Source organism: Lutra lutra, chromosome 3 (genome assembly GCF_902655055.1).
Source record: "Lutra lutra chromosome 3, mLutLut1.2, whole genome shotgun sequence".
Classification (NCBI taxonomy): Eukaryota; Metazoa; Chordata; class Mammalia; order Carnivora; family Mustelidae; genus Lutra; species Lutra lutra.
In genome coordinates this window covers 112943961-112970993 of record NC_062280.1, presented here as the reverse complement: position 1 = coordinate 112970993, position 27033 = coordinate 112943961, and the positions used below count along the sequence as shown (strand labels likewise).

Genomic DNA, 27033 nt, shown 5'->3' with positions numbered 1-27033 from the left:
CTCGTGAGAATGTGGAGGAGAGATGAGGTTCTTGAAAAATACACAGAGGGACACAGTTTTTACATACAATATCGCAGAAACCAGGGAACGTCTTCCTCTGAAGGAAGAGTCCAAAAACAGACCTCTTTCCCTTGCTGGCTTGTAACTCTCACTGCACCTTATGGTTCTGAGATAGGAAATGATAAACAGGAAGCCTCCACTTTCTACAAAAACACATCTGGAACTGTTCACCAAATATCTAAAGACTAAAACATCGGCCCTGTTAGAATTTTAGGGTTTATTAAGGAGTCTCTGCACTTTATTTCTAGGATCTCCCTTAAAACACACACACACACACACACACACACACACACGTACGTACGTACGTATCAAGCAGGTTTTGTTTTCATTAGTTAGGAAAAATTGTTTTGCATTGTGTACCTTGCTATTTTAGGCATAGTTGTGTAAAATTTTTTTTATTTTTTAAAAAAATACTTTATTTGAGAGTGAGTGAGCACCAGTGAATGGAGGAGCAGAGGATGAGGGAGAAACAGACTCTCTGCTGAGCCAGGAGCCTGATGCAGGGCTCCATCCCAGGACCCTGGGATCATGACCTGAGCTGAAGGCAGACCCCTTTACTTGACTGAGCCATCCAGGCGCCCAGTGTAACATTTTTTAGAAGAGATTTTTCTGTTTTTTTGTTTTGTTTTGTTTTGTTTTTTTTTAAGATTGTATTTACTCATCTGACAGAGAGATCACAAGTAGGCAGAGAGTCAGGCAGAGAGAGAAGGGGAAGCAGGCTCCCCTCTGAGCAGAGAGCCCGATGTGGGGCCCCATCCCAGGACACTGAGATCATGACCCGAGCCGAAGACAGCGGCTCAATCCACCGAGCCACCCAGGCGCCCCCTGCACTAGTTGTTTTGTTAGCTTAATTCAGTCTTTATTCTGAAAATTTTTATTCCAGGTATTAACTTTCTTAAAAGTTATTGTACCTGGACTATATGATTCTACAAATATTTCCCCAGTGTTCAGTCTTCATTTTGTTTGGTGATCACATATTTTAGAGATCAAGCATCCAAAATAGGAGCCCAATGAAGGTTGCTGTTATGTACACTTATTTTGAATTAATGAGCCAGTGAAAGAGCACATAAATGAACATGTGAAGGAATGATCAAGTGGAATAAGTAAAATCATTTTCTTCCCATTTGGTATAAATTCTAATGTACAATTAATTGGGTTTTTTTGCAGTTGATTATTCTGAAGTAGTAAGTTAACCCTCAGACAGTCAGATACAGTCCACAAACCAATGCCACCAGCCTCCGAGAGATGCCAGTTCTGTTACTATTCATTTAGCTAGGACCAAAGAGAGTGTTAGCTAGCTAAGAAATATGCAAAATTCACTCTCTCCAAAGCTTAATACCTAAAAGTAACCCCATATGGTGAGATTAATTTATAATTTCTTTGGGTGGGGTTGGGGCATGGTTGCCACATTCCTTTCTTCTTTTTTTCTCCTCACATTCCTTTATTTTTAACAAGACCCCGCTCTTCAGAATCAGTCTGATTACTTCTTAGAAAGGTAAAAGAAGTAATTTTTTTTTTTTTTGGTCAATACCATTCAGCTTTATTTATTTATATTTATTTATTTTTATTATTATTTTTAATTAACATATAATGTATTATTAGCCCCAGGGGTACAGGTCTTTGAATCGCCAGGTTTACACACTTCACAGCACTCACCATAGCACATACCTTCCTCAATGTCCATAACCCAACCACCCTCTCCCTATCCGCCCCCCGCCCCCACAACCGTCAGTTTGTTTTGTGATTAAGAGTCTAAAAGAAGTAACTCTTATTTATGTATTTATTTTTAAATTTTACCCCTAAATTCTTTTCTTATGTAGTTCTGAGACTTGGAAAGGTGTATAGAAGTTTGTCTACTACAACCTCCTCAGTTACATTTGATTAATAAATGAAACAAAAGGAACTACAGTTAACCCTTTCACAACAGGGATTTAGGAGTGCTGATCCCTCCACTGCAGTCTAAAATCCTCGTATAATTTTTGATTCCCTAAAAACTTAACTACTGATAACCTACTGTTGACCAGAAAGCCTTACTGATAATATAAATAGTTGATTAACACATATTTTGTGTATGTATTATATGCTGTTTTTACAATAAAGCTACAGAAAAAAATGTTAGCAAGAAAATAAGAAATAGAAAACCATTTATAGTACTATATGGTATATCAAAAAATATTTGCATGTAAGTGACCCTGCACTGTTCCAACCCCTGTTCAAGGGTCAACTGTATTTTGCCACTTAATTTGGATGTTATATTTAGTGAGGTGAAGGGATGATAGGAAGAAAATTCGGGGCACCTCTGGGCATTGGCTTAGCCCTTTTAGGCCTCAGTTTTCTCTTAGATAACAATTTCAGGGCTGGATACCTGGATACCTTTGCAGGTCTTCCCTAGTTCTAGTAGCAATTGAAGATACATTTTTGTGGTTGTTCATTATGTAGCAGAATAAAAATAATACAATCACGAGAGTGTAAGTAGAAACTTCCTTTAGAATGGCTAATTTTAGTTTAAATCACTGTTGTCCAGTAGGACTTTTTCTGATGATGGAACTATTCTAGATCTGTGTTATCCAGTATACTAGGCAGTGTCAACATGTGGCCTTAGAGCACTTGAAATAATGCTATAGAGAGTGAGTGAGGAACCTAAATTTTAACTTGGATTAAGACAAATTTAGGTAGCCACGTGGCTGATAAGTTACTGTATTCAACAGTGCAGGTGAGATTCTTAAGTATTTGTAAATATTTAAAGGGAATTCCACACAGATTTATTATGACACTCTTGATCTTTATGTAACGATTTGCACTTGGAATCTCTTAATTTTAGAAATTGGCAGTTGAACCTCCAACTTTCAATATTTAAATTTTTGTTCTGGCATATCCTCCTTTTCTAATTTATGCAGTCAAGTAGGGATAGGTACTATGACCTTTCCCAGGGATCCTGGAGTCTTGGTAGTAGCAATGCGCCTGTATTGCTAGCTTTTTAAAGCTGTTATCCTATCAAGAGTTTATGTGTTTGCCACAGTCTCCCTGTAGACTCCTGTCAGTTCCCGGCAAGGCTACACCTTATCCTGTGTTAGGCTTTGTAGTATCTGGAGAGGGTTGGATGTTGAGAATTTTATCTTTATATTGTCTTATGGGCTTGATTCTGAAATGTTTTAATTAAGGGCCACTTTACAAAATGTTGGGTCTTCCACTGACAAGCAGTTTTTAGTCTTAAAATCTTGAGCTATCAGCAAGATGTTGTTAGTACTAAAATATCTAGGTCACTGGGCCAAAAATTTACTTGAATGAATTTTGTAGTAAGTCTGTGTTAATTGCTTCAGTATTGCAAACACTAATTACATTCTTGAAATTTCCATGTTTGGGGGTCACAAAGAATTTTGAATGGTTCTATTCTGAACTTCTGGACCTTTGAAATGGTAAAAATTAGTATAGAGACATTCTTTTGGGTTAATGGTTAAATTGATAAGCTATGTGTTTGGGTCTCCAAACAATTATTCTGTGAGAGAATAATTTGTGTAAAATTAAGTTTTTATATATGGCACTCAGCTCACAAAACCCATAATATTCTTGAAACTTCATTTAGTGATACTGAGTCTGAGAACTGTCTGAAAAAGTACATCCCCACTGAGGCTTTGAAGCACATCTTTCTGGGACCACAAGTACTGGTTCTGTATTGGCAAACAAGGACACTAATTAGTATCAGTCATTCTTGAGGTTTGAAATGAGAGAAACCAAAGGCAGTTGCCATTAATTAAAGTAATAAAAGAACGTGTTAAAAACTTTACGCAGTCCAAGAGTAAATGCTTTCTTATTCTCATAGCATTTCTTCTCCCTAAAAACTATTACCAGCTTAACTTTTCTTTTTTACAAATTGGATTAAATTACATCTTGCTTTTCTGTTTGTACTTTTATTTTATTTTAAAGATTTTATTTATTCATCAGATAGAGATCACAAGTAGGCAGAGAGGCAGGCAGAGAGAGGGGGAAGCAGGCTCGCCACTGAGCAGAGAGCCTGATGCGGGGCTCAATCCCAGGACCCTGAGGTCATGACCAGAGCCAAAGGCAGAGGCTTTAACCCACTGAGCTACCCAGGCGCCCCTGTTTGTACTTTTTAAAAGGCTTATTGAGGTATAAGTTACATGTGGTAACATTCAGCCTTTTCTTAGTTATACAGTTCAATGAGCTTTGACAAATACATATACTGTAATAAAGGTATGTAATATTTCAGTCCCTTCAAAAAGTTTTTTCTGCTTCATTTTTGTAACCACCACCATAATCAGGATATAGAACATTTCCATCACCCCCCAAAAGTTCCCTCTTCCTGCCTCAGTTTTAACAGCTATATAGTATTCAGTTATATGGATTTACCTTAATATTCTTAAATAACCCCTCATTGGCTCAGGTCATGATCCCAGGTCCTGGGTTCAAGCCCCACATCGGGCTTTCTGCTCAGCAGGGAGCCTGCTTCCTCCTCTCTCTCTGCCTGCCTCTCTGCCTACTTGTGATTTCTCTCTGACAAATAAATAAATAAAAATCTTTTAAAAAAATCAAAAACCCCTCATTGATTTTTAGGTGTTTCCAGTCTTCGAATTCAAGCAAGGTGAAACAAACTATCTTTGTAAAATTTTGGTGTGATTTTACAGCTACAGACATAGGGTAAATTTCTAGCAGAATTAAGAGTTGTAACATTTTGATAGATATGGCCAGATGGCCTCCCTCCAAAATTGTACTAATTTACTTTCCAACCAGTTGTGGATGACATTGTCTGTTCCTCTCTTATTATCACTGTATCACCAAATTTAATTTTTGCTACTTTGATAGAGGAAATATTACCTAGCAAAGTTCCTTTTTTCCTCAATTTATTTCTCAATTTAATTTCTTATTTTTTTTCTCATTTTAAAAACATCAGAGTTTATACACACACATAAATCTAACCTGTGTTATTTGTGATGATAAATACAATATAACATTAGAGAAAATGTGAAAGCTTCACCTCTGTTTCTGGTATTTCAATATAGTTTTCATTTGCCACTTATTTGCATCTACATTTTTGAACCTATACATTTTTATAATCAGCCCCATGGCATATGCACGGTTTATGCATGTATTAGTTTGTTTGCTGTTTTATTATTTATTTTTAAGATTTTATTTTTAAAATTCATTTATTTTTAAAGATTTATTTACTTATTTTAGAGAGAGAGTATACATGAGCAGTGGGAGGGGCAGAGGGAGAGAGAATCCTGAAACAGACTCCCCGCTGAGTGTTGAGCCCTGAGCCCAGATGCGGGGCTGGATCCCAGGACCCTGAGATCATGATTTCAGCTGAAATCAAGAGTTGGACTTAACTGACTGAGCCACCCAGGCGCCCTTGGGTTTTTATTTTTGAGTAATCTCTACACCCAGCGTGGGGCTTCAACTCAGAACCCTGGGATCAAGAGTCGCATGTCCCATGGACTGAGTCAGCTGGGTACCTCTTGTTTGCTGTTTTGTTTTTTTGTTTTGTTTTGTTTTTTTAAAGATTTTATTTATTTATTTGACAAGGAGAGAGAGATCAAAGTAGACAGAGAGGCAGGTAGAGGGAGGTAGGCAGGCTCCCTGCTAAACAGAGAGCCCAATGCAGGACTCGATCCCAGGACCCTGAGATCATGACCTGAGCCAAAGGCAGAGGCTTAACCCACTGAGCCACCCAGGTGCCCCTTGTTTGCTGTTTTAAAATACACTTTAGGGGCGCCTGGGTGGCTCAGTGGGTTAAAGCCTGTGCCTTTGGCTCAGGTCATGATCCCAGGGTCCTGGAATCAGCCCTGCATTGGGTTCTCTGCTCAGCAGGGAACCTGCTTCCTCCTCTCTCTCTGCCTGCCTCTCTGCCTACTTGTGATCTGTCTGCCAAATAAATAAATAAAATCTTAAAAAAAAAATGCACTTTATTTCATGAGCATTTTCTTTTGTTCTAGAATCCTCATTTTAATAGTTTTTTGTTCTTGTTTTGGTCCATAACACAGTTCATTTAATTTATCCCAGCTCTGAAATTTGTTTTCATTATTTTGAGCAAAGTTTCAACTGCCATCTTTTAAATATAAAAGTTTAAAAAAATCCTTTAAGTTACTTTCTTAGGATAAATTTCTATTAGTCTCATTGTTCTGGATCTAAATGTGACATGAGAGGGTACAGTTTTATTGTTTGAAATCGTTTTTCTCACTTCATTGAGAATTCAGTAACATTTTTTTTACTAAAGAAGAAAGCAGTTGCAAATCAGTTGCAAAGTTGTGCTTCTGTGCCGGGTTAAGCTATTTATTTTTCCTCCTTTTCATTTGAAAAAATATAAAAGTGCTATGTGCTACTTGTAATGATTTCATATCCACTTTACAGAGCAATCAGTCCTTTGCTATTTAGTAAATTAATTTTTTTTCATTGAATTTTTTTCCCCAATGGATCATTCCTGTGTTTCAGTATTTAAAAATTACCAAACAGTATACAGTGAAGTCTCCTTACCCAGTTCCCTCTCTTGGGGACAATTAATGTGATGATTCTTCTGTTTTCTTTCTGTTTTTCACATTTTATGCATATTTGAGCAAATGTATGTGTGTGCTTTGTGTACGTGTGTGTCTCTTTTTAAGACATAAATGTTAGCATGATGCACATTTTTTTGTACATACTTTCTTAAATAAGTCTTTTATTTGTATTTAATTTTAAAAAAGTAGATGACCCATGCATGTGGTTCAAAAATAAAATAATGTCAAGACTTGAATAGCTGCCCTCCCATCTGTTCCCTGTCTGCTATCTCTCAATGAGTCTTTGTGCATATAGAAGCAAATAGGAAGAGACTTATTTTCTTTTCCTCCTGTAACTCTTAGACTAACCTTTCCACGTCTGAGGAGGCAGAATAGAATGGGCATTAAGAGCTATGGATTGTGGGCCAGCTCCCTGCATTCAAGGTGTCTGCTCTGCCACATATCAGCTGTGTGATCGTGGGCAAATTGCCTAACCTGTCTGTACTTTGTAATTTTCATATGTAAAGTACTAGTCAGTATACATACTTTGCTTCGAATAGTTACATTCTTACATGTAAGAATGTGCTCATCTCTCTTACATGTGCTCACTAGTAGTAGCAGTATTTTTATTATTAAGGACAGTAACCAATAAAATAATACCCTAGAATCAGTACCAATTAGTTGGATTTATATTTAGTGATATGTATGGATTTGGGTAAATTCATTTAGCAGAATAGGATAGATGAGATTCCTCACTTGCTTAGGTTCTACTTGAATACTTTTTATTTTATTTAAAAATTTTTTTAAAAAGATTTTATTTATTTGACAGAGAGACATAACACAGCAAGAGAAGGAACACAAGCAGGGGGAGTGGGAGAGGGAAAAGCAGGCTTCCTGTTGTGCAGGGAGCCCAGTGCAGGGCTTGATCCCAGGATCCCGAAATCATGACCTGAGCCAAAGGCAGTGCTTAACAACTGAGCCACCCAGGCGCCCTTATTTAAAAAAAAATTAAAGGTTTATTTATTTGAGAGATAGAGGGTTAGAGGAGGGGCGGAGGAAGAGTGAGAGAGAAACTTAAGCAGTCTTAAGCATGGAGCCTGACACAGGGCTCCGTCTCATGACCCTGAGATCATGACGTGAGCCAAAACCAAGTGTTGGACACCAAACCGACTGTACCACCCAAGCGCCCCTCAAATACGTTTTAGAAAATGTCAGAAAACAATTCAAAGCAGCTCAAATATATTTTTGTTATTCCTTTTTTTAAACGTTTTTTTAAAAATCCTTTTTTTTTTTGGCATATAGTTCTTTAAACTAAACGTACTTTTATAACAAAAGCATCTCAGAAAAGGTGAGGGTAGAGGTAGCTGCTAAGAGTATGAATTTTTTCCATAATGCATCACATTTTAAAAGTGTTTTCTCATGTATTTTCCAAATTTGCTTAAGATACACACATATCTATACATAATATTTAATTTTGGGTGATAGTGACCCATAAAGCTTTTTTTAAATTCCCTGGCCATATCTTTTTAGGATCAAATTATTAATGGCGTTAAAAGTTCTTAGGATGCCTGGTTGGCTATGTCAGGAGAGGATATGATTCTTGATCTTGGGCTAGTGAGTTCAAGCCCCACATTGGGTTTTGAGATTACTTAAGTAAATTAAAAACAACAGCAACAACCCTGAAAAAAAAAGTTCTTAAGCCAAGCAAGGGACTGGAAGACTGAATTGTATTTCTATTTAATCTTTCCATCCTCGGTTCTTTTTCTTGATAAAATCAAAGCAACACAAAACCTCTTTCCCTTTTTGCACCTTCAGATCCCAGTTATAAAATATTTGTTCACTGTAGAAGATATAAAAACAAACAAAAAACCCCAAAAGAAAACTTAAAAACAGAACAGGGAAATAAGAATAACCGTATTACTTCTACTCAGCTTAGTATTATTTCTGTTTAACAGTTTGGTGTCTAGACTTCTTGCATTTTTCTCTAGATAGGTGTGCCTGCACACTCATGGTACTGATCTCTCTTTTACAGTGGTGACATCAGGAATGCTCCACACACTGGTGTTTTTCTTTTTTCAATCGTATCATGAATATTTTAATTAACAAATTACTATAGTATCATTTATAACAGGTGCATCATATTCCATTGAGCACATATGGCATACTGAAATATTTTGTAATATGTTTCCTATTCAAGGGCATTTAAAAATAAACTATCATTAAACATTTGTGTAGGCAAATCTTTTTGGACATCCATTATTTCCTCAGGATAAATTCTGAGGCATGAGGTTCTCAGGTTGTAGGATATGCATGTTCTCATGCTTTGGCACACATTGTCAAACTGTTGGTATCTCAGTTGGTAGGCAGTTGGTATCTCCCTACATATTTGCCAGCATGGGGTCTTTTCTTAAGTCCATGCCTATTTGAGACACAAATTACTCCCCTTCTGAATTGGTGCAGATTCACTTCCCATTGCCTCTAAAATCATCTCTTCACTCTTCCCTTCTTCCCTCTCTTGCTATTCTTCCATATCCTTCCTCCTTCCCACCTCAGATTTCATAGAAGCTAGATTTGGTCCTGGTTGGAGAGCGACCAGTTTCAAATATTCTTCACCTCACGTTTTACCTGCATTGTAGGGGATTTGCTGTATAAAATCTTTCTGAGCCTTTTTCTGGACAGCACTGATTTTTCAAAAATTAGTTACTAATCTCTTTCAATTGTAGAAGTTCTGATTTTCACTTTTGTGATTTTTAGTATCAGTTAATGTGTTCCATTTGTTAAGTGACCCTATGCATTAGCACAGTGATTGAGAGAACTATTTCTGGAATCCTGTAGATCAGGTTCAGATTCCAGCTCCTGTTCTTGTTGACTAGCTTTAGAAACTAGGACGTCTTAACCCCTGCAGTCCTTCTGTTTCTTTTCTTCACTTGTAAAACAGATAAAATGATAATACCTTCCTCAGGATTTTGTGAGGATTTAAAAAGGTGATGCTTTTAAATATTCCATCATGCCCTAACATATTAGTAAGCACTCCACAGAGTAGCTCTTACCATCATCTCATCTGGTGTGTGTGTGTAAATGAAGCAGGAATTGTTTTTCTCCTTTTGCATTTTAGTAAATGGAATTCCATCAGAAAGATAGAATATTTTTCCTACTGACACATCTAGAAAGCGCTGGCATGTGAACCTGAATTTAGGACTTTTGATCTATAAGGATTACTTCAAAGTGGGAAAACTATAGAGTGAATGACAAGAATTGTGCCTAGTAATTCGGATCATCCAGAAAAACATGACAAGCTTTGAATATGGGGCTTGAGTGACACAGCTTCTAAAAAGCTTTGGCCAGCCAGAAGTAGGCAAGAAGTTGAGCTTAGTTGCCTGAGAAGAGGAACTGTTCCTGTGCATCTTGACCTCAAAAGAGGTTGCTCTATTCAAAAGTCTTCCCCACACAAAACCAAAAGAGTCTTTTCAAAAAGGTGAAGATGATGGAGTACTAGGATCAAAACGTTTATTAAGTTTGTCTGCTTTGGTTTAAATTAGAATGGAGTGCTGCTTTAAATATATGACTGATTAGGTTTTATTTCTACTTGTTTCCAACAGGGCATGGTGCAGATGTGAAATGTGTAGACTGGCATCCAACAAAAGGGTTAGTTGTTTCAGGAAGTAAAGATAGTCAACAGCCAATCAAGTTCTGGGATCCCAAGACTGGGCAGAGTCTTGCAACACTGTAAGTGATAGGAACCACACCTTGGTCCCTAAACAAAGGGGAACAAGACTGTCTGTACTTTTTAACTTTGAGCCTTCTCTTGTCCTGTGTATTCATGAAAAACTAGGGTACACAACAGATGAACTTGTACCTAGGGTCTTCTTATTAATTAAATATGATTTTTGTTCTTCCGTATGTATCTAAATTTAATTTGGATATCCCTGGGTTCTCACTATCCTAGGTTGTGGTCTCTCCTTGTGATACATTTTGGCACTCTATGTAGCTAAGGTGGCACCCACTTACTTACTAGACACAGCCTAGTCTTCTCCATCTTACCGCATCTATTTGTAGAGGAATTTTGAATTCCTCAGTTTCCCCAGTTTTGAATCCATTCTCATTTTCTGTTTGAGGTGCTTACTTACGATGCAGCCTCATAATAAAGTTTTGTCTTTTTAAAATTACTTATTATTATTATATTTTATATTACAGTATATATTTTATATTATTATATTTTATATTACTATTTTTTATTATTATCTGTCACTATTCATAGTTAAATAAACATATTATTAACATGTGTTTTGACCACACCTCTGCATCCTGGTCCTTCTGACTGGAAAGTGAGCCAAATCCAGAGTGAGCTGGTTGGAGCAAGGCTGCCTTGTTACATAACTCCAGTGGCCACAACCAAATAGGACACATTGTGACTGGTGCTCCTTGGAGATGTGCATTTTGTAGGCCTTGATTTGTAGTGTTTTTAGTTCAAATTAACCCTCAAACTATCCTGTGCTCTTTTTTTAATGCTTGTCTTAATGAGAGGAGTGTCACTGAATTTTGAAAATTTAATGAGCTTTATTGAATATTAATTTATGTGTTCAAGTGCTTCCCCTGCTTCACAGATAAGCTTTCCTATACAGTTGAAGCTCTGCTGCTGTTTTCATTGGTTAATGAAAACTGTACTTAGATAATGGACATTAAGAAGCAATAAAGCTTGTAACATAACAAGACCACGTTAAAAGTAAACTTGAAAGAAATAGGTCAGCCACAAAAATAATGTCCAAACCTCTTGCCAGGAGGCCCAACCTCTTGTGTGTTGACCCATGTGCTTTTTAACAAAAATGGCCATTGTATCGATTTATCCTTGTTTTGAATTCTGACAGATTATTTTCTTGGTACTTTGTTTCTAGTCATGCCCATAAAAACACAGTAATGGAAGTGAAATTAAATCTCAATGGCAATTGGCTACTCACTGCATCACGTGACCACCTCTGTAAACTTTTTGATATCCGAAACCTGAAAGAAGAGCTTCAAGTCTTCCGAGGTCATAAGAAAGAAGCCACAGGTCAGTGGTTGTGGCATGCTTCTCATTCTATTACCTGTAGTCTGTTGAGATCCTAACAATTTTGCCTTTGCCCACGTTTTTGTTTCGCAGCTGTGGCCTGGCATCCTGTTCATGAAGGACTTTTTGCCAGTGGAGGGTCCGATGGCTCTTTGTTATTCTGGCATGTGGGGTATGTGATACTTATCATGTAAAGAAGTTGTATATTTTATGAAGAGAGCACCCAAAAGTGTAAAACATAATGTCTTGTCTTTTTCCTGAGTGTTCATATGTCCTATATCAGAGACTTCCTGCAGTTTTCAATTCTGTAAACTCAGCTTGGAATAGAAAACTTAGCACCTTTATTTTCGGATCTAGAAGTCATCAAGGGAGATTAAAGCAGATTTCTTTGTTTCTGATTGGTGAATTCATTCTCCAACCATTTTTCCCTCTGAAGTACTCCTCAGTAAAAGAATATATTGTTGATGACCAAATGAATACCCCTGAAACACATGGAACTGACCAGATTCAAAGTAACAGGCTTTGGTAGATTTGTGTTACAGCAAAAGAAAATGACCCCCCCCCCCTTTTTTTTCCCCCCTTTTTGGTAACTTTTGTGAAAAGACTTCTTTCTGTGATGCTATTACAGGGTAGAGAAGGAAGTGGGTGGGATGGAGATGGCCCACGAAGGAATGATCTGGAGTCTGGCTTGGCATCCTCTTGGACATATTCTCTGCTCAGGTTCAAATGACCATACTAGGTAAGCTTTATATAAAAAATAACAAGGACTTACTCTCTTCATGGAGCAGCAGAAAATGAAGATTTATATTTATTGATAGATTAATATATTTGTAGTCCAACTTCCTAGGAACATGTAGTGGTTTATTGATACGTATGTAATAATAAGAAATAGAGTATTGAGTATGACTTTGTTACTTGAATTTTGGTTTGCCTTCGTATTAAAAAAATATTTTGACATCTTAAATTTTTAGAAGAAAGTCACTGTAAAACTTTGTTATGTTTACTGGTGGGTTGTTTGGTACTCTTAAGTGCCCAGAAATATACTGAAACCGTCCTCCTCTCCTCACCCCTCCAATCACTTTTATTTTGACAGCAAATTCTGGACCCGAAACCGGCCAGGTGATAAAATGCGAGATCGATATAATCTCAACCTATTGCCTGGAATGTCTGAAGATGGAGTAGAATATGGTAGATTCACATATTTATCCTTCTTTGAAATCTGATATTCTCTTATTAAAGCATTATGGAAAAGATTATATAAAACTAAATTTAGTTTCATAGTTTACTGATTGATTGAGGCTTCATTTTTATAAAGTGTTCGTTTATTGGGCCACTATGTTTATAAAATCTCTGTGATAATAGATGTATTCCTATTTATAGATGACCTTGAACCTAATAGCCTGGCAGTAATTCCAGGAATGGGAATACCAGAACAACTAAAATTAGCTATGGAACAAGAGCAGATGGGTAAGAGACATTGTACCTATGTGTTTTACTTTTATAAAATTTTGGGGGGCGCCTGGGTGGCTCAGTGGGTTAAAGCCTCTGCCTTCGGCTCAGGTCATGATCCCAGGATCCTGGGATTGATCCCCATATCCGGCTCTCTGCTCCGCAGGGAGCCTGCTTCCTCCTCTCTTCTCTCTCTTTGCCTCTTTGCCTACTTGTGATCTCTGTTTATCAAATACATAAATAAAATCTTAAAAAAAAATTTTTTTTTGTAGACCTGTTAATAACCTTCATGATACTAAATTATTTTAGAAATGCCAAAATAGTTTATGTTGAGACATGTTGATAAAAGTGATATAAACTACATATTTAAAGTCTGTTCTTTCAAAAATGTGGTTTTTTCTTTCTTTCTTTTTTTTTTCTTTTCAGTGTTCCAGAATTCATTGTTTATGCACCACACCCAGTGCTCCATGCAATACGTGCCCTCCGTAATACCTACTACCAGGCTCACCCAACCCCCCACCTCCTCCCGTCCAAAATCCTGTTTGTTTCTCAGAGTCCACAATCTCTCATGGTTCATCTCCCCTCCAGTTTCCCCCAACTCACTTCTCTCCATCTCCCCATGTCCTCCATGTTATTCCTTATGCTCCACAAATAAGTGAGACCATATGATAATTGACTCTCTCTGCTTGACTTATTTCACTCAGCATAATCTCTTCCAGTCCCGTTCATGTTGATACAAAAGTTGGGTATTCATCCTTTCTGATGGACGTGTAATATTCCATAGTATATATGGACCACATCTTTTTTATCCATTTGTCCGTTGAAGGTCATCTTGGTTCTTTCCACAGTTTGGCAACTGTGGCCATTGCTGCTATGAACATTGGGGTACAGATGGCCCTTCTTTTCACTACATCTGTATCTTTGGGGTAAATACCCAGTAGTGCAGTTGCAGGTCATAGGAAAGCTCTATTTTTAATTTCTTAAGGAATCTCCACACTGTTTCCAAAGTGGCTGCACCAACTTGCATTCCCACCAACAGTGTAAGAGGATTCCCCTTTCTCCACATCCTCTCCAACACTTGTTGTTTACTGTCTTGTTAATTTTGGCCATTCTAACTAGTGTAAGGTGGTATCTCAATGTGGTTTTGATTTGAATTTTCCTAATGGCTAATAACGATGAACATTTTTTCATATGTTTGTTAGCCATTTGTATGTCTTCTTTGGAGAAGTGTCTGTTTATGTCTTCTCCCCATTTTTTGATGTGATTATCTGTTTTGTGTATGTTCAGATTGAGTTCTTTATAGATCTTGGATATCAGTCCTTTGTACTGTCATTTGTGAATATCTTCTGCCATTCTGTGGGTTGCCTCTTTGTTTTGTTGACTGTTTCCTTTGCTGTGCAGAAGCTTTTGATCTTGATGAAGTCCCAAAAGTTCATTTTCACTTTTGTTTCCTTTGCCTTTGGAGACATATCTTGAAAGAAGTTGCTGCAGCTGATGTCAAAGAGGTTACTGCCTGTGTTCTCTAGGATTCGGATAGATTCCTGCCTTATCTTGAGGGTTTTTTTTTTTTATCCATTTTGAGTTTATCTTTGTTTATGGTGTAAGAGAATGGTCGAGTTTCATTCTTCTACACATAGCTGTCCAATTTTCCCAGCACCATTTATTGAAGAGACTGTCTTTTTTCCACTGTATATTTTTTCCTGTTTTGTCAAAGATTATTTGACCATAGAGTTGAGGGACCGTATCTGGGCTCTCTACTCTGTTTCACTGGGTCTGTGTGTCTGTTTTTGTGCCAGTACCATGCTGTCTTGGTGATCACAGCTTTGTAGTAAAGCTTGAAATCAGGCAGTGTGATGTCCCCAGTTTTGTTTTTCTTTTTCAACATTTCCTTAGCAATTCGGGGTCTCCTCTGATCCCATACAAATTTTAGGATTGTTTGTTCCAGCTCTTTAAAAAATGCTGGTGGAATTTTGATCAGAATGGCATTGAAAGTACAGATTGCTCTAGGGAGTATAGACATTTTAACAATGTTTATTCTTCTGATCCATGAGCATGGAATGCTTTTCCATCTTTTTGTGTCTTCTTCATTTTCTTTTATGAATGTTCTGTAGTTCCTTTACCTCTTTGGTTAGGTTTATTTCCAGGTATCTTATGGTTCTTGGTTCTATAGTAAATGGAATCGATTCTCTAATTTCCTTTTCTGTATTTTCATTGTTAGTATATAAGAAAGCAATTGATTTTGTATCCTGCCACATTACTGAATTGCTGTATTACTACTAGTTTGGGAGTGGAGTCTTTCGGGTTTTCCATATAAAGTATCATGTCATCTGCGAAGAGAGAGCATTGACTTCTTCATTGCCAATTTGAATACCTTTTATTACTTTTTGTCATCTGATTGCTGTTGCTAGGACTTCTACTACTCTGTTGAACAAGAGTGTTGAGAGTAGGCATCTTTGTCATGTTCCCGATCTCAAGGGGAAGGCTGTCAGCTTTTCCCCATTCAAAAATGTGTTTATTGATGACGTGGCCATTTGCTCTCATTTCCTTGGCTAACTGCTTCTTTTTGTGGTTATAGGGAAAGATGAATCAAATGAAATTGAAATGACGATTCCAGGTTTGGACTGGGGAATGGAGGAGGTGATGCAAAAGGATCAGAAAAAAGTTCCTCAGAAGAAAGTTCCTTATGCAAAACCTATTCCTGCTCAGTTCCAGCAGGTGAGTAACTAGCAGCAGTCCCAACTTGTCCATGCACCGTGGTGTTCTTGAGTGCCTCTTGCATTGTCTCATCTATGGAAAGTATTTCTATACTACAGACTTCTTTGGAGTATTCTTTGACAAAGTTCCCATCTGCTGCTCTGCAGTTAGTGCTGAGTTCATGATTCTTGTAGCTCTTCTTTTATTCTCACCTACCTCTTATTATCCAAGCTATCAGAGGAAGGAGAAGAAAAAAGCATGGAACAGAGAGAGTATGTTGACTCTCTTCTTCGTTTGTCTTCTGCTTTATTTGTCCCCTCAACACAAAGTGCATGTGCCCTTTCGAAGAGGTGGGCAGGCTTTTCATTCTCAATAACACGTAAGATCTTACAGTGTTTATCAGGTTAGTAGTTTCTACCCGATATTGTGCTTTCCTGACTCATTCTCGCTACAGGAAGGAGCATTACAAATAAAGACAGTATACAAGGCTGGCTGGCTTGTATTTGGCAAGTTGGAATGAGCCAGTGACATTACAGAATTTTTTTCTCATTCTCTCACTGTAATATACACACTTAGGGTGTATTTTAATATTCTCTTTTTTCCCAAGGCTTGGATGCAAAATAAAGTTCCAATTCCTGCCCCAAATGAGGTACTGAATGACAGAAAAGAGGACATTAAATTGGAAGAGAAGAAGAAAACACAAGCAGAAATTGAGCAGGAAATGGCCACATTACAGTATACTAACCCACAGCTTCTGGAGGTGTGTGATACTCTTTAGGGGGTTCAAGATGATCCAAGAAAATAGTGTTAATATTTTTTATTGATATCCTCTTACAGAGAAGGGAAGGGCTTTTCAGATGGTTCTTATGAACACCACCGTTTCTTTATGTTTTTCAAATTTTCTTAATTGAAGTATAATTGACATACAATTTCATAATAGTTTCAGGTGTGAAAGAATTCTGTTTTTAACACTTTTAAAACCAAATCAGTCAAGCAGTGAGTAGAACTAAGTTAAATATACATTTTATTTTTTTTTTAAGATTTTATTTGTTTATTTGACAGAGAGAGATCACAAGTAGACAGAGAGGCAGGCAGAGAGAGAGAGAGAGAGAGAGAGAGGGAAGCAGGCTCCCTGCTGAGCAGAGATCCCGATGCGGGACTCAATCCCAGGACCCTGAGATCATGACCTGAGCTGAAGGCAGCGGCTTAACCCACTGAGCCACCCAGGCACCCCTAAATATACATTTAAAAAAAAAGGATTTATTTATTTATTTGAGAGAGAGAGAAAGAGAGAGTGCGAGCGAGCAGGGGGAGGGGCAGTGGGAGAGGTTAGAGAGAGAATCTGGAGCAGACTTGACACTGAGCACAGAGCCTGATGCCGGACTTGATCCCACAACCCTGAGATCATGATCTGAGCCAAAATCAAGAATCAGACACTTAACCTACTGAGCCACCGAGTCTCTTCTTCATATACATTTTTTTAAAATATTTTATTTATTTGTTTGACAGACAGAGATCACAAGTCGGCAGAGGGGCAGGCAGAGAGAGAGAGAGAGAGAGAGAGAGAGAGAGAGGAGGAAGGAGGCTCCCTACAGAGCAGAGAGCCCTATGTGGGGCTCGATCCCAGGACCTTGGGATCATGACCTGAGCTGAAGGCAGAGGCTTTAACCCACTGACCCACCCATGTGTCCCCTTCATACACATTTTTTAATGGGAAAGATAAAACCAACATAGTTTTAACTTGGATCATGTATTTATTGACATATAAAATAATTTTTCTGTCAGCTCTAGAGCAGGTGGTTTGCTCTTATTTTTTTTTCATCTTTGACAGTTAACCAAAAATGAGAAAACATTAGTAAATTTTTGAATATAATAAGATGATTATAAATAATCCTGACTTCTGTTTTCCCAGTATTTAAAAAGAAGGAGTCTGGGGAGCCTGGGTGCCTTAGTTGGTTAAGTGACTGCCTTCCAGCCAGTTCAAGATCCTGGGGTCCTGGGATCGAGTCCCATATCGGGCTTCCCCTGCCCAGTGGGGAGCGTGCTTCTCCCTCCCCTTCTTCTTGCCACTTCCCCTGCTTGTGTTCTCTCTCTCTGTCAAATAAATAAATAAAACATTTTTTAAAAATATAAGAAGGCATCTAGAGTGAGTCTGGAAGTTTGTGTGCTCTCAGAATATCTGAATGTTATATGAATTCTTGTTACTGTGGAGTGTTGAAAGGTTGATGCCTTATGTTTGTCTTGAGGCTCCCCCAATGAAATAAGTGATAGCAGTATGTCATCTTCAAGGGTTCTGGTGTATTTATCAGTATGCTTTTTTTCCTTTCTTTCCAGCAACTTAAAATTGAAAGACTTGCACAGAAACAGGCTGAGCAAATTCAGCCTCCTCCTTCATCTGGCACCCCTCTCCTCGGACCCCAGCCCTTTCCAGGACAAGGTCCAATGTCTCAGATTCCTCAAGGTTTTCAGCAGCCCCATCCATCTCAGCAGATGCCAATGAACATGGCTCAAATGGGGCCTCCAGGTCCACAGGGACAGTTTAGACCCCCTGGACCCCAGGGACAAATGGGACCACAAGGTCCTCCGCTGCATCAGGGAGGTGGGGGGCCACAAGGATTCATGGGACCACAAGGGCCCCAGGGCCCGCCCCAGGGGTTGCCAAGGCCTCAGGACATGCACGGGCCCCAAGGAATGCAGAGGCATCCTGGACCTCATGGCCCTTTGGGACCTCAAGGACCACCTGGACCACAGGGTAATTCTGGTCCTCAAGGTCATATGGGTCCTCAGGGTCCACCTGGCCCACAAGGTCACATAGGCCCTCAAGGCCCACCTGGTCCCCAGGGTCACTTGGGCCCTCAGGGGCCTCCTGGTACTCAAGGTATGCAGGGACCACCTGGTCCCAGAGGAATGCAAGGACCTCCTCATCCTCATGGGATACAAGGTGGGCCAGGGTCTCAAGGGATCCAGGGTCCTGTGTCTCAGGGACCTCTGATGGGATTGAATCCAAGAGGAATGCAGGGTCCTCCAGGCCCCCGAGAAAATCAGGGTCCTGCTCCCCAAGGGATGATGATGGGCCATCCACCTCAAGAGATGCGAGGACCTCACCCTCCAAGTGGACTGCTGGGACATGGCCCTCAGGAGATGCGAGGCCCTCAGGAGATGCGAGGCATGCAGGGGCCTCCAGCCCAAGGGTCCATGCTGGGCCCCCCCCAGGAATTGCGAGGGCCTCCAGGCTCACAAGGTCAGCAGGGGCCGCCCCAGGGCTCTTTGGGGCCTCCACCCCAGGGTGGCATGCAAGGGCCCCCTGGACCTCAGGGACAGCAGAACCCGGCAAGAGGGCCACATCCATCTCAAGGGCCAATACCATTCCAGCAGCAGAAAACAGCTCTGCTAGGTGATGGGCCCCGGGCCCCCTTCAATCAGGTATTATTTATTTCTAACTTACAGGCATTGCACATTGGGAAAATACGCTCTGCACGGAGGTGGCACTTCCAAATGCTGTGGAAAGCAGTCACAGCTTGTATCAGTGTCTCTCAAGTAGTCATAGTGGCTTGAGAATAGCGTCATGGCTGAAGAAGGAAATGAGAATAAACAAGATCATTGAATATATTGTAATATGAATCTTTTCAATAGAAATCATTCCAGAAAAGATCAACTTTCAGTTGAATACCATTCATAATTGTCCCCAGGCTCTAAAAGAGCTGTGGCCCTGAGGAGGAAGCAGGGGTGGCCCTAGGCCTGTCAGATCCCCCTTTCCTGGGCTCTTTAGTTTGTAGCCCAGGGTTTCATGGGCTAATCCACCTGCCAGCTCTACTCTTTAAGATAGGATGGAGTATTTAACTCACAAGTGTATGGTAGACTCTGATCTCACTATTTTCATTTCAGCGAATGCTTTTAGAGATCTCTGAATCCAGAATTGTGCATTCTCAGATGGTGACCCCCTGGACAAAATGCTGTTCAAGTTGTTTTCCACTCACATGTAAACTTATTTACTGGAGGGAGTAATTCTGTAGAAATTGTCTTGGCCCTTTTCTGAGGATTCTGTTTTTGTTAGCTGAGTTTTATTACCCATTTGCTGGGCTTGTGCTTGAGAAGTGCTGTGAGGAGGGTTCAGGTTTTGTGTGGGAATTACAGAAAGACTGCATGAGCATGAATGGATTTACCACTCTTTGGCTCCGTGGTTTTGATATTTTTTTCAGGTTCATAGTCTGGAAGCATTATTTGGGTATGAAGCACTGGGTTTAGAGAGGATATGCTGCATGTGAAAAACAAGTCTGTTTTTGCATTTTCCAACATCTCTGAGTATCTGTCCTGTGAAGATGACATTGGGTTTACCAAATTAAAATAACCAGCCCAATAAGTAGGTTAGACATTACTATTCCATAGATCTTCCAGGACTTAACAAGTGTCATAGCAATGAAGAGTAGTTGAGTTTATTTCCAAAATCTGTTGGACACTTTTTAGAATTTAGGGTGAGAGGAATAAATCTAGGTTTATTGTCCTGAACTGCCCTAAAATGTGCAGTGTTGTATGTTTTATTAATACACAGCATTTGTGTATGTGTACAGTATCAGTTCCCTAACCTTACAGTAATTAATTAATAGCTTTCATTTGGGAGGACAAAAACAGTGATGAACTTTAGTTACGTTATGACTGAAATTAAAAACCTGTCAGATTCAAGAGGATAAGCCTGAGTTTCTGGGACAATTCAGTTAGAGTTTTTATTAAGTAGTAAAAGATATTATACATGAAAAACACAATGGCTGTAAAGATTTAGTTGACCTATAGAATGAGTATAAAGGTTGATGCATTATAGGACATTTCAAATCTCAAAGAGTTGACTGATGAAATCTTTACTCCTATTTTTTATGTGCTGAAATCTGACTTTCTTCACTTTGATAAGGCTAATTATTTAAGCCAGTTGTTTCAGTTGGTTTAATTTAGCGGAATTGCTTTCTGGTGTTAAAGTAATAGCATGAAAGATGTTGATAAGAGCAGTCCTTGGGTGAAGAGGACAGGAACCAAAGGAAGACAGAAATTACAGGTATTGAGTTAATAATAGTCATTTGTAGCTACAATGCTGGGTGTCCTAACAAGGCTGCTCTTTCATGTAGCTAGTTTGGAATGTGCAAGCCATTTTGCTATGGATGGTTTTGAAACTCTTCTATTTTTATAGTAGGCCCAGTTACCAAGTACATTTTTTTAAGTAAAGAAATGTATTTTTTTAATTTTATTTAAAGATTTTATTTATTTATTTGACAGAGATCACAAGTAGGCAGAGAGGCAGGCAGAGACAGAGAGAGGGGGAAGCAGGCTCCCTGCTGAGCAGAGAGCCCGATGCGGGCCTCGATCCCAGGACTCCGGGATCATGACCTGAGCCGAAGGCAGTGGCTTTAACCACTGAGCCACCCAGGCACCCCAGAAATGTATTTGTTAAGAGATCTGATCCAAGGTCACTGGACAGTGTGGAGACTCAGAATTTAGACATGGCTAGGTTAAAAAAAACATAATCTTAGAGATAAGCTGGGATGAGGTCTGGGGTTCCAGAACATGGAGACAGAGAAGAGGTTTGTATCTGCAGGGACCCAAGGGATCCAGCTGGATCACAGACAACTCACCTGGGAATGAGCCATAGGGTGCTGAGGATGGGGAAATGCTGAGGTATAGAAGAGGGAGGTAAAGCCAGTGTGAACATCTCATCTTGAAACCCTTTCATGTTCTTCTGCCTCTTCAAACCCAGCCCTAGCCTCTTAAGAGGAGTAGTTATTTTCTGTAGCTGGAAAAGAGTCCCAAGTGTGAGAGCCAAGTTTACCTGTCCTGGCAGATTTCCAGATCTTTACTTTTGCCAGAAGTTCCTCCTTTGTGCAGAGTGTTAATGTTATGATTTTTGACTTTCCATTGAGGTTCTTATTTGGCGTCACAGGTAAAGATCTAGCTTTAAATAAAACCTATCATCAGGTTTAAAATAAAAGTGTTATCTTTTGTTATGGTAAGAGAAGTATCTCCTTCCCCCAATTTAAGGATGATTTTACCATAATGTCACTAGCTGTATGTTTACTGCTGGAGGCTTTGGGACAAATTAGTGTTTTTTATCTTGTCACATTATGATAAAATTGCTATTTATGAAGCACAAGCCTATGATTTCACACCCCTGCTTTAAAAACATCTTTTCAGGAAGGACAGAACGCAGGCCCCCCACCCCTGATACCAGGCCTAGGGCAGCAGGGAGCACAAGGTCGCATCCCTCCTCTTAACCCTGGACAAGGACCTGGCCCTAACAAAGGTAAATATCTGCTCGGCTGAATAAGAGTTGTATTTTACCACCTCTTGGTAAATCTTACAATAAATAGTTTATTGGTAAGTAATGGATAGAATGGTCATTTGAACCCTGTAGGAAAAATAGGAGCACTGTCATTTCAGGTAAAGGCTTTGTCTTCACGTTGTTTTCACAGACTGGCTTTAGTTAGCTAAAAATGCTGCCCTGAGGAGGTAAGCTCCTTACTACCTGAAGCTGGCGGTGAAAGTGCTGGGACAACCGCTAGTAGCAGGGCCTGGGCTACAGGCCGGCCTTATCCATGTCTGAGGAGTGGGAGTGGGTCCTGTGCTCACTGAATGCAAGTGCATGTCATTCGTATCCTGGAAATCTTCCACTTAGTTTTTGATGAGATAAAGAATTTAGAGATTTTAATAGTGTTTTAGTATTATCCCCTTCTCCCCCCAAATTGTGTCATGTATTGAATTCTTTAGCTGGTTATATTGTTCTGCACAATTTGACAAGAAGAAAGCAATGTACTGATGTATACAGTTCTTGGTACTATGGAAAGCACAGAGATGAGAACTGTCAGTATTTAGATATGAGTCTGTTTGGAAGTTGAGTTAATCTCAGGAGTTGAAAGCACAGAGGCAGTCCCTTGTGCTGAGGTGTTCTGCTATCACAGGGGAAGGGCTGGAGCAGGAGTGAGGGGTGGTAGACTGCTGGCTAGAGAGGGGAGGGCAGGACTGAGTGATGTGGATGGAGGGAAGGTTGGAGACAGAGTTGTTCAAGTTGGTGCACTGTTTCTTACAGGGAGGACACAAGCCAGAGATCCAGGAGTATTGTGGAGGTTGCACTTCAAAGAATTTAACTCCTTTTAATTTTTAATTAGCTGAACCCACAGCACTCTGTGGCACATGTTACATTTCTTGCCCTCTTTTGATCAGATTAAGAAGAGTTTTCTTTAGCATTTTGTAGCCCTAGGACTTTGGGAGAAGCAGGACATCCTAGGAAAGGGAGCAGAAAAGGAATTAGGAGAATCTTTATTATAGTCTCATTGCATGAAAGTGGTGGCCAATAGGGAAAAAGAGAAAGCAAGAATCCATCTTTGGAATTTGGGGACCCTAAGAAAAGAAGAATCTGTTACCCACAAGGTATAGCTATCAACAAACTGAGAGCCTGCCTCTCTTCCTCTCCCCTACCTTGTGTCTGTCTCCACCTATTTCCCTCTCCACCTTGCTCTTCCCCTTTTCTCTTTACCTCTCTCTCTCTCTTCCTCCTCTCTTTCTCCTCCCAGGGACCAAAGGGAGAAGGGAGAGCCGAGAAAGTGGCCCTGCCATCCCCTACTGGATTAACCAACGCCGCCGCCCCATCACCGGTGGCCACATCCCTTCTAATTTGTAGTGGTGGGTTTCTTTCCTTGGAGGAGCCAGGGTACTTTTAAACAGATAGAGGTAATGGGAGGATTATTATTCATAGGTAAGTCCAAATGGAATGTGTTCAGCTTCCTCAGGTCAAAGTCTGCTGTGTCTGAGATCACACCAAGTTCAAGCAACATAAAGTCAGAGAAGAAGTCACTAGCTGCAGGAACCCACTGAGGAGTGAGGAGCCCTCTTTACCACAAGGAAAGGGACCTGGGATATTTGCAAACTGACTGAACAAAGAGGCAACTTAGAAGGTGCTTTCCTCAGCTGGGAGAGGACTGGTTTAATAAAGGAAAGACTAGGAGGCAGAAGGCACAGGAAGAGCTTGAGAGAAGAGAGAAACCTTCTAATGGTGTTTTTTTATACTGACATTTCCAACTTTTTTATATGTGTTGAATGGTGAGGAGGGATTGAAATGGCCAAAAGAAGGGAACAAAAAGGGAAGAGGAAGGGCATTGGGAGGGGAAGAATCCTGGCTGACTGTGACGTGAGGGAAGGAAGTTTGTCTTTACTGCCAAGGGAGAAGGAGGGAAAGACAAGCGGGGCAGGTGGAGGAATTTCATCTTAAAAATGTAGTTGTTTTAGGGCAGGAGGGTCCCTTTGCTACCTACTTTTAAAAAGTGCTTGAATTGTATGTTGACGGAAAATAGGTACATATTTTCAATGGCTGCACAGTAGCCAGGAGAGCAAACCCCTTCAAGGTTCAGAACTAAGCTAAGTTAACCATCACAACTCTAGTTGGCCTGTTTCTAGTTTTATTCAGGACTTGGAATATTTTACATATGTTAAAATGTTTTAAAAAAATCTTTAGCGGGTTTCCAAACACTGTGTGCAGTGAATAGTGATAATTTTTATAGTTGAGGGATATATATCATTCATTCATGCAAAGGGGTGGAAAATATGTTAATATAACCCCGAAACTAAATTTTAAGCAAGGGCTGTTTGGTCACCAAGCAGTTATTAGGCCCATGGTTCCATGTGCCTTAGGAGGATTTTGTTAAGAATCAAAATGTGCTTTGTTACAGATCCAAGCTGTCCATTTCTCTGAGGGGTTTGAATAAAGTATTCCCTGTCTTAAAAAAAAAGAAAAAAAAAAGAATCAAAGTGTGAGTTAACGAATCAAGTTGAATGAACTAGGGGTTAAAGGAGCAGCATCAGGTGGCAGCACCCGATGGGCTTTGCAGGCCTTTTCAGGTGCAGAGGTGAATTGCCTGTGTGTGGCTTCCTGGCCAGCAGCATGAATTTTCTCTGCTGTCTCCTCCCTGGCTATGGAGCAGACAGGCCTAATGAAGTCCTAGAACAATGGGGAAAGGGAAGGGATGCTCATTCTTACGCCTGTGAGACTGTTGCATGTTTTCTCAATTAATCCTCACAGCAGCAAGTAGTTGCTAATCTCATTTGAGACTAGTAATTTGCCCGAGGTGGAGGTGCTTAGTGAGTGGGTGATGAAGTTGAAATCTGCACCCAAAACCTGTGTTTTTCCATTAGATAGTGCCTTTGTCTCCTAAGTATGCTGAGAACTAAGGAGGGAAAACATTCTAAATACAAGAATGCATTCTCAAATTGTAAGATGCTGAAAATCAGACCTGTGCTGGTGGGATTCCTGGAAGACAAGGTAAAAATCAGCTTTGTTTCCTTTAGGTGACTCACGCGGCCCTCCAAACCATCACATGGGCCCCATGTCAGAGAGGCGGCATGAGCAGAGCAGCGGCCCTGAGCACGGGCCTGAGAGGGGGCCTTTCCGGGGCAGCCAGGACTGCAGGGGTCCCCCTGATAGGCGTGGCCCTCACCCCGACTTCCCTGATGACTTCAGCAGACCAGATGACTTCCACCCGGACAAGCGCTTTGGCCACCGATTACGTGAATTTGAGGGGCGAGGAGGACCTTTACCACAAGAAGAGAAGTGGAGGCGTGGGGGCCCCGGGCCTCCGTTTCCACCTGATCACAGGGAATTCAGCGAGGGGGATGGCCGGGGAGCAGCCCGGGGCCCTCCAGGGGCTTGGGAAGGCCGCAGACCTGGAGATGAACGATTCCCCCGCGATCCTGAGGACCCGCGTTTTCGAGGGCGCAGAGAAGAAAGGTGGGACAGATACTTTGTGGGTCTAGTTCTTCCCTGGAGCTGTTGAACTGTTCTATAAAAGTCTCTTTCCTCTTTTGCTTGGGCAGAGGGCACTATATTGATTACTAGCTCTGTCCAATCTAAGTTTTGCGTTTAGACTTTTAGCAAGTATTATGCTTTTTAACATTTTTGTGCCTTTTTACCTTTACAATTTAGATATCTTTTTATTTTTGCTTATTTTTTGGTCCTTTGTGAGGATCAGTATAGTATGAACTTTCTGGAACCTGATTAGAAGTCGCCATATTCTCTTGGTTAGAATGATGTATTATGACACACCTAGGTTGAGAATAAAAGAATTATGAGATAGTTTTTGTATAATTGCCTAAAGATCTTAACACAATCAAGTCAAACTGAAAATTAGTCTTGCTGTTCAGTTAGGTCAAGGTCAGGGTTAAAAACACTTAGCTTGCCAGGGGTAAAAAAGGTCCTGAAGAAATGAGAGGAAACAAACATTAGTGAATCTCAGAGGAGACTGAGACTCCTCCGTGGTGGTGATGATTGAGTATTTCTGTGTGCCAGTGAATTATGAGACGTGTGTTCTTGACAGCAGTTTGCAGATGAGGGGCGATGATGAGGATCTGCACAGTTGACTCTTGGTCAACTGGAGGTGTGGGAGCGGCTTCAGGCGGGGCTGGTGGACCACCGTGCACATGCCCACGCTGTGTGGCGCTCCCACTGTATGGCCACAGCGTTGCCTATCCCATCTCTCTTGACTGTTGCTAGTGGTGGGGGACTGAGTTCAGGGTTGGAATTCCCCAATCCTCATGGGATTTGTTAGAAAAGAAGGGCTGATAACATGGCCAAGGGTGGTGAAATCAAGGGGTTCAAGAAAGCAGCTTCCAGAGGGGTGTTTTTAAAGGATTTAAGGGCTCCTAATTTTCTCAAGGGTCTCTCTCAGAGGTATCCAAGGATTCACTCTTTGAAATGTCTTTATTTTAGTCTGCAAGAGCCTCATTTCCAGTGGCTCTGGCATCAGTGTAACTTTCATTGATTTCTTGAACCTTTGCATCTTGTGCAGTTTCAGATTTTACCGTGCCTCAATGTTATAATATTTCCTCTGTCAGTGACAGACCCACGGCCCAGACTCTTGTGCTGTTGACAGCTTTCTGTTGCTCTTCAGATATGCCCAACGTGTTTCTTTTCCTATTGTGCTTGCTGTTTTCTCAGCCCAGAACACAGTCTCCCAGACGCTTGTGGCTCACTCCGGTTAGATCCCTCCTCCTGTTAGCCCAGTTCCTTTACCCTGCTTCCTATTTCTTCATAGCACTTAGCACTGCTTGACATTAAGCGATGTGTATATTTCTTTATTACGTGTGTCTGCAGGGAACATGATGGCTTCCCTAGGGCACAGGGACTTTGTTTCTTTACCTCTGTGTCCCCAGGACCCAGAGTGGTAGTGGAGACACAGTGTAGGTGCTCAGTAACAAAATGAGTTTGTTAAATGGGGAAGGGGAGTCAGTTTATCAGGAGATGAACTAGACAGCTTGGACTGCCATAACAAG

The 27033-nt window shown here is 40.3% G+C and overlaps 1 protein-coding gene across 3 annotated transcripts in view; it reads left to right on the top strand.

Moving 5' to 3' along the window:
• WDR33 (WD repeat domain 33) overlaps positions 1–27033 on the top strand; it is a 124494-nt gene that overhangs the window by 89170 nt on the left and 8291 nt on the right. The window contains exons 8-19 of one of the 3 annotated variants that reach the window (XM_047722724.1): positions 10148–10274; positions 11441–11595; positions 11686–11764; positions 12221–12331; positions 12686–12780; positions 12973–13059; positions 15617–15756; positions 16343–16495; positions 18070–19158; positions 21910–22018; positions 23286–23394; positions 25054–25187. In XM_047722724.1, coding sequence (XP_047578680.1) covers positions 10148–10274; positions 11441–11595; positions 11686–11764; positions 12221–12331; positions 12686–12780; positions 12973–13059; positions 15617–15756; positions 16343–16495; positions 18070–19158; positions 21910–22018; positions 23286–23392 — 2252 coding nt within the window. In that variant the 3' untranslated portion in view covers positions 23393–23394; positions 25054–25187. Of the gene's footprint in view, positions 1–10147; positions 10275–11440; positions 11596–11685; positions 11765–12220; positions 12332–12685; positions 12781–12972; positions 13060–15616; positions 15757–16342; positions 16496–18069; positions 19159–21909; positions 22019–23285; positions 23395–25053; positions 25493–27033 lie in introns of those variants that run through there. The other 2 variants (XM_047722722.1, XM_047722723.1) reach the window with 2 other exon arrangements.